Genomic DNA, 8,710 nt, shown 5'->3' with positions numbered 1-8,710 from the left:
CATACAATGTCTTTTTATCTTTGCCTTTGTGAAATGCACCTTCACACCTACTTAACCACATGGTTAAGTTAGTGTCCAGTGGGAATTTTCCTAAGGTCATCACCATTAACTCCTAAAATCTCAATCTTAAAGTAAAGTGTCAACTAAATGAAAACATCTAAAATCAACTCACATCACTCCGCCATCCCCAACAACTAACAAGTTGTTGCACACGACAAGCACTGTCGTTGCCCAACCAGTAGCGAACACACAACCACCCCCTGCAACCACAACCCCCCACAGAAGCAACTGCCGCCTCCGCGTGCAACACCATCGCACTGGTCCCAGACTGACGCAAGCTCGTTGCTCGCAGATCACGCTCCACCACACGTCTCGCGTCACCACAATGGATTGCCGCAAACAGCAGACGTCGCGCGCACAACGCCCTTCTCTCATCGTGCGCAACACCCTCTGCTCTCGTCACGCGTTGTCGTTTGTCGCACAGGGTCCCACACGTCACTTCCTTTCGCACGTAGGTATGCCGCAACAGGACAACTGTTTGTTCGCAACCTCCACGACACACCCCACAACAACCGCGAGCACCACTGCCTTAAATCACAAAAACCCTAATGCACCACCAAAACTAGATTGTCAGACCTCCGCACCACACAAACCCTAACCGTTCCGAAAACTCTCAGAAGAGAACAAAATATTTTCCTCTCTATATATTTGATAACTATATTGTTTTTTTTATCAGCAATACTATATTATTTTGATATATGTTGAAAGAAAAAAAAACACTAGTATTTTGATATATGTTGAAAGAAAAAAAAAACACTACTTTTTTATTCTCGTGCATAATGTCATCATATCATATGACCGATAACTCTTTTGAAAAGTAGGATTAAAGAAACATCTATCATTCTATGAAATAATATATTACTTTGAAATGGTATAACTAAATTAACATTTTTATGAAATAATATATTACTTTGAAATGGTATAACTAAATTAACATTTTTGTAAACAATAACACATTGAGAAAAGGAACAAAAAAACCAAAAACATAAAAAATTTTGTTTCTTATTTTTATTATACTATATCAATCATTAACTTACAGAATGCGAATTATTTTTAAAGATTAAAATAATAAACAGACTTATAATAAAAAGAAACACTATGGAAAAATTATATATACTAATCAAAACTTAAATTTTTACTGTCAAAAAAGAAAATAAGTCTTCAAAGAAATATTTATCATTTCTATTAGAGGAAAACAATATAAATGAAGATTTCTCTTTTCCACACACGCACACAACTCACCCAAAAATTAATAATGATAATTATAATAAAATAATTAGTTTTTCTTTTTAAATTTCCCTTTCAATACACATGAAGATTTTAAATAAAGTAAATATAAGTTTCTCTGCAAATATTTCTTGAATTTAAAAACTTTCTTTACTTTAAACATATTTTTGATGTTGAATTAGCCATAGTTCTTGTTGTAAAACCATATGAACATATGAACAAATATTGCAAAACGAAAAATAGAGTATGCGCAAAAAATTCTAGCGAATTTTTGTGCTGTTGGAGGAGATCTCGAAAGTGCAGCGGAGACTGGATCTACTCCGACTTTGACGCGCAACATTGTCCTCTTCACTTAGGATCGTGGCCGCATAACTGGGAAGGTTTACGCTCTTAATTTTCTCCACACTCCTTCTTCATAGTTTCGACGATTGCTCCGTTTCCGGCGATCAGTCAATGGAACGTGCCACAAATTCGGTTGTGAAAATGCAACAAATTTTTTATTCTTCTCCCTATATAAAGAGGGGTTCCGTTCTCAATTTCACTGACAACTTCACTGCCTCTTCAACTTTCTCATCTCACTCACGCTCCATCTTCCTCTCTTTCTGTCTTCCTCTCCACTTTATTCTTTTCTTTTAAATATAATATTTTTTGGTTTTATTGAGTTCTTACTCTTTCAAAAGTAGATTGCTAGTTCTGATCATTGAAAATTTCCAAAAATTTCTTGTTGTATCCTGGGAGACTTGCACAATACACGCAAAATCCTTACAAACCGTGATTACTTACATATCGAAAAATCAACTTTTTCCATATTTTAAACCCTCGTTTACTATAATTCTGACTTTGATATGGTTTAATTAATAAGTGTGTGCGACCAAGCTTTCAAAGTCCTAGTTTCAATTGGCCAAACACATCAAAATAATTAACATGTGTGAAGTGAGTTACAACAATCATAATCTATCCTTATATATATCAAATTAAGACACATATATGTAACGATTTCACTAAATGTCACTGCAGATTTCCCTGTCAAATCATTTATATCATGTAGAAATTCAAATCATTGAATTTCATCCATATATACCTTCGTCAACCTTCATTAAAAGTTCTAAAACCATTTTTCATATGAATGAGATGCACTAAAAGGTGCACATAACCTACTTTTTTTTTATTTTTCGACGATACCATTTTTTTTATCATTTGTTTTGTTAATTATGATTTGACAAAATAACTTATCTAGACAAAGATGTGTTTGACTCAACCAAATGTAACTGAAGTTAGGTTGAGATGTGCTTTATTTGCATTTGCAACTTGTAAAATTGGTCAAACAGATCCCAGCTTTTGGTTCTCCTAAAAAGGATACATACATGGTTATGATTAGAATCACTTTTATGGCTGGTGGGTGATTCAAGCTCTTTCTTTTTTGCTACATCTTTGCGTTCAGTATATTATGAATTATAAATGGTACTGACGTGTAAAGTAACACCAATCATGCATCTCCTTTCACTAAGGCAAATAATAAATAAATTAAATCAAGATAAAGTTATAAAACCAAAGAGGACCCATCACAGAAATTAAAATTTCTTTTTATCATAGTTTTCTTAATCAGCTGTTGGATTTTGTGTCTATTATAAACGTGTGTCTTTTATGTATATGGAGATTTTCTATCTTACTTTAATATCTAATTTTGGATAATATAGTGTAAAGTTTAGTGAATTTTTAGCTGGTTGGATGCAAAGAAACTTGTTTTGAATTTTTTTAATAAGAATTAAGATATTCTTCCTTAAATACCTCATTTTATTTTATTTATTTATTGTTAATAAAAAATCTAACATCAAATTTTTTTTTTATACTCAAGATTTTCCCCGATGTAAGAAGGATGTATAAAAAATTTACAGCAACATTTTTTTATATAACTACAATAACATATAAATGATATAAACTTTGATTTAAAATTTAATTTTAAAAAATTGAGTTAAGTCTAAACTCATCTTAAAAATGAAAGACATAATATAAAAGATCTGGGACATATTTATTGATATGATTTTAAAAAATAATAATAATAAAGTAGTGAATTAAAAGATAAAATAAATAAAAAAATTCTTTCTAACACGTGTTTTTCTTATTTTGGAACGAATTAATTAAATTTTAGTATGGAAGATTTTTAATTTACTGAAAATATTAACAACACTTAATTATGTACGAATTAGTGATGACTATGGTATAGTCTCACACGCTTAATAGTTTTTGCAATTCTTTCTATCAAAATTATTTCAAATACGACATTATTAGTAGTGAAATTTATTGAATGTGAAGTAGAATGTTCACAACTTTTCATGATTGTAATAGAAAGGATGTGCTTGATGTATTACAGCCATCTAAGTTGTCTCAAAAAAAAATCCGAAACTGTGAAAAATAGTTTTGCACTTAAAATATGTTTCTACATTTGTTTGTGTTTATTTTTAAGGAATATTTTATTAAGAAATTAATTTTGAATTAAAAGTATGTAGAAATGAAAAAGTTTAACAACATACATAACATAAAATAAAAAATTTAAATACTTAATTTTAAAACTTTGAGTTAGAGGTAATTCATGATCTCTTATATAGTTCATTCATAAGTCATTATCTTTTTAATATCTCTAACTTATTTATCTTCCCAAATATATTATTGATCTCAACATAATAATTCAAGTGTAATCTTTTATCTCACAGGTTTCTTCCCAAGTATAGTTTCCAAAATAATTTTAAAAAGTAAGCATGTATGGAGCAGCCAAGTTTGAAATTTGGCAGATTTTTTTTTTTCCAAATTTGTTTGTGTCTGCATGCACCAACACTCTATATATTGCATACCCTCTTCCATGACCCTCTTCACAACACAACACTACACAATAATCACTTTGTGGCTTAAAGCTAGAAAGATGGCACCCTTCTTACGTACCCTCTTCTTTGTTGCACTCTTCATTCTTTCTCTCCTTTCTTCTTCAACCAATGCACAACTTTCTACCAACTTCTATGATAAAACTTGTCCTAATCTTCAAACCATTGTGAGAAATGTAATGGAGCAAGCCATCAATGGAGAAGCCCGGCTTGGAGCCTCTATACTTAGATTGTTCTTCCACGACTGTTTCGTGAATGTAAGAACACACTTTCTTGTTTCTTTAATCACTTCTATGTATATGCTCATATACATATGTAAGAACATGTAGCAGAACTAACTTAACCATTCAAATTTACATGAATAATTAATGTTAAATTTGAGTAAAAATAATGCTCACTATTCATGCATATTTTCTGTATACATGGTTTGCTTAAAACCAAAAATTACAAGTTTTAAGTTTTTAGGTTTAGAGTGATAATTAACACTTTTTACGTTCTTTCTCTCTTCCATTTTATTATATTATATGGTTTATTATCGTTGGAGATCGAATTAAGTTTAAAATTCAATTTTTATAATATTAAACTTATTAACGAGAATTTATTAGATAACCCATTGGATGAAGATACATAATTTCTTTTTAAAAGTGAATCTCATCTGAATTTCAGGGCTGTGATGCATCAATTTTATTGGATGACAGTGGCACCTTTGTCGGTGAGAAAAATGCAGTACCAAACCAAAATTCAGTTAGGGGTTATGAAGTGATAGATACCATTAAAACCAACGTTGAAGCTGCTTGCAATGGCATGGTCTCTTGTGCTGATATTCTGGCACTTGCAGCAAGAGATGGAGTAGTTCTGGTGACCCATCTTTTCTCCCCTTTCTTTCTGTGTATATATATAAACTTCATCACTTTCATTTCGCAACATATGCATCTAAGAATTGTTCCTTATTAAACTTTTTGAAATACACATAAAATCACCAACGTGATAGTTATATATATAATTGCATAAAACACAGATGAAAACTATAGTATCTTTTATTAGGTTTTTTCCTGCTCCCATTGAAAATGCATTGAAATGTTACAATGAGATTCCAACCTTCAGTCATTCTCACAAGCACATAGCTAAGCTAGCTTGATGTTTATATTTTTCCTAACATCTCAATTTGGCATGGGCTTGTTTTCAAACCTTGTTCCCCACTTTCGGTTTTTACTTTCCTCTCACACTTAATCGATCACCATGTCAACTCTCGTAATTTGGTGGGGTCCCCTTCCCCAAAAAAATGCATCACACAGAACAATAATTGATCAAGAGAAAAAAAAGAAGAAAGAAAGAAGGGATAATGGTTCATGCAATCAAAGTCTGGTGTCAGCCTTGTCTCATTCTCGAGAAGAACCACTCATTATCTTCCCTTTTAAAAACCTGAGAAACACAAGTACCAGCAAACCTTTGTCTTGTGCTGTGTCATCCATTTTTAGCTTTCATTCACCACTTTAACTCAAGAATTCAACATCATTTTCTCTCTGTTTGCTTTCATACATCTAATATCATATGATCACTTATATTAGGAAAAACTCATACAATATTTTATATATATAGCAACTCTGTTTTAAATTATTTTCCTTTATTACATGTAAGTAAATTGTATTTCTATTAAGATATCAGTTAAAATAGTCTTAACTAAATATTCATATATTTAGTAAGTATCTGGCTACATGGTTGGAATCCATTGTTATCACTTTATAAAATAAACAGTCACATAAAAAAAAGCAATTATATATTTAATGTTACAAGAAACCACAGCGTATGGAAATCATCGTGTCATTGAAATATCAGACTAGTTTGCTTAAGATTCAAAATAAAAGTCGTTCTGATATAAAATAATTTAGTGATTATTTTTAAATTTTTCTAAAAGTATTAAGAGTTTGTTATTGTGCATTTACAATAAAAGAAACTTTTTACAACGAGAAATAGTTTGTCATGAAAAACAGTTGCAAAAAAATAACTTCTAATTATAACCAGATTTCTGTTATTTTCATGTCTAATTATTTTTTTAAATTACACAATTATTCAGAAAAGCTTAAACAAACAGTCATTATTATAATAATTGTTTTAAATATCTTTTTAGCTTAAATAAAAAAAATATACTAAACTTGTTGCTAATTGAATTATAAAATACAATTATTCTCAACATCAAATTTCAGTAACCCTAAACCTAATATTCTGAAATGGCAGCTTGGAGGACCTTCATGGACAGTAGCTCTAGGTCGAAGAGACGCAACAACAGCAAGCCAAAGCGCAGCCAACGCCCAAATCCCTTCCCCATTCTCCGACCTCCCCACACTCACCACCTTCTTCGCAGCCAAAGGCTTGAACGCACGTGACCTCACCGTGCTCTCCGGCAGCCACACCATAGGCCAAGCGCAGTGCCAGTTTTTCAGAGGTCGCATCTTCAACGGAACCAACATTGACACCAACTTCGCGGAGTCGAGAAGGAGCATTTGCCCTTCCTCTGGTGGGGACACCAACCTGTCCCCTCTGGACTCCCTCACTCCCATTCGTTTCGACAACAACTACTTCTCCGAGCTCGTGGCTCGCCGTGGCCTTCTCATCTCAGACCAAGTGCTCTTCAATGGTGACTCTCAAGACCCTTTGGTCAGAACTTACAGTGACAATAATGCTGCGTTTTTTGGTGATTTTGCTGAAGCTATGATTAAGATGGCTAATATCACTCCTCTCACTGGAACTGCGGGTGAGATCAGAAGAAATTGCAGGCTTGTCAATTGAACATCCTCAGTTTCTCCTTTCGTTCAGTACGAGGAACGTATTATGGAAATTTTGTTTTGTTTTATTGCTCAAAAGTTATTAAAAATTATAAAATTAGACGAGTTTAGAGACTCTCTAATCTTTTAATTTATAATACTCAATGACAGAGTATTCAAAAGAATGTGATAAAAAAAAGAGTGTTTTTATACTTCACTCTCAAAATTAATAATTGAATAATAATGCAAATGCACTTTACTGTATAAATTATTTTATCTTTTTATTTGCTGCTGTACGGCATAGTACATATTTAAAACATTGATACGACAAAAGTTGAAACTTACGAGTACTTGTCATTTCGTGCTTTGTTGACTTCCTCGTATAGTTGCAGTTATATACTAATATGTAACACGATGGGGTTAGTCTTCCGACCTCAAGTGAGAAATATCATTGTTATGATGAATTATATTTAAAGTATTGATTGTTTTATAGGTTGGTATTCCGTCATAATTTTAATTTTATTAAAAGGTGTTTCGGTGAATTAGTGAATTAGAGAAAAAAAGAATTATATAAATTATATTTTTATTTTGAATAATGTGAAATTATATTGAGAAGGAATAATATCGGAATAAGCAGGGGAATACATAATTATGATAGTGATTTGAAAAAGTATAAAAATGTTATTCAAAATAAAATGAGAAAGTATTGGATTATTAGTACTCGATGCTATTTTTTCAGTATTTCAACATTTTATACGGAGTGAATCCTTAGTTTAGTTCACGAAATTGTTATAATAATAAAATTGGTCTTTAAAATTAATAAAGAAAAAATACATCTGACATCATAACTAAATTAATAATAAATTTGACACCAAATTAAAAGTGTAATGATTAATTAAAGGAATGCCTAGAACTAAACGTTTAAATATTTTAATTGTAAACCATCCTCGGTTACTCCTTTATTATTGGTTAATATAATCTATTTCTGGCTAAAAATGTTTAATGGACACATTATATACATTAAACATAATTAATGATACTTCTGAAAATTTTGAGAATAGTAATTGATTATATATATATATATATAAAAATTATTAAACTAAAATTAATTTTAGATAAAAAATAATTAATTACTATAATTATAAAAAAAAATTAAAAAATATTTTTTATCAGAGATTATAATAACCTCTACTAACACACACATCTACTAAGTTCCGATGGTTTTTAGACAAACCCACCAAAATTTTAGATTTTTCACCTTATTTTTTCACTTTCTCCTGTTTTTTAGTTTTGGAGGCACAACACTTCTCAAGCTTTTTACACACTCTGATCTGTGCATGTTCTAGAAAATCAGTTTTGGAGGCACACACTTGTTCACATGGTCAATCTTCAACTTTTTTTGATCTTCATCTATAATTGAAGCTCCTCTTCACTTTGTTATTTCTTATTTGGTATTAATTTTCATTTTGCCTTATTAAGTTTTTAAATTGGCTTTCATTGTTAAAAATAATATGTCAATCCTCCCCTCCATTACAAGGTATTTTGCCCACTATTGACATTGACTTTTGTGAGTCACAGGGACCCGAAGGACCACTTTTTAAGCTTCCGGATGAGTGGGGTCACGAAAAGTGTGAATCAGGTTTGGGGGTGTGTGTGGATAGCTGTGGTAGGGGAACTGTGGAATCATAGGAATAGGAAGGTGTTTAGAAATGGCAGGGTAGATCATATTGAAATTTTTGCAATGTCGCAGGTAAAGGCGTGGTCATGGGTTGTGTGTAAAGCGCA

The 8,710-nt window shown here is 31.4% G+C and overlaps 1 protein-coding gene across 1 annotated transcript; it reads left to right on the top strand.

Annotated features, from left to right (window-relative positions):
• The first annotated feature begins 4,161 nt into the window (after positions 1-4,161).
• Positions 4,162-7,014, top strand: LOC137835385 (peroxidase P7). Its single transcript, XM_068643868.1, has 3 exons — positions 4,162-4,420; positions 4,830-5,021; positions 6,399-7,014. The coding sequence occupies exons 1-3, from the start codon at positions 4,205-4,207 to the stop codon at positions 6,948-6,950; spliced, it is 960 nt and encodes a 319-aa protein (XP_068499969.1). The 5' UTR covers positions 4,162-4,204; the 3' UTR covers positions 6,951-7,014.
• Positions 7,015-8,710: the final 1,696 nt, after the last annotated feature.

This window comes from Phaseolus vulgaris, chromosome 5, assembly GCF_051622355.1.
Source record: "Phaseolus vulgaris cultivar YP4 chromosome 5, ASM5162235v1, whole genome shotgun sequence".
Lineage (NCBI taxonomy): Eukaryota > Viridiplantae > Streptophyta > Magnoliopsida > Fabales > Fabaceae > Phaseolus > Phaseolus vulgaris.
The sequence above is the reverse complement of the archived record's forward strand: the minus strand, read 5'-3'. Positions and strand labels throughout refer to the sequence as shown.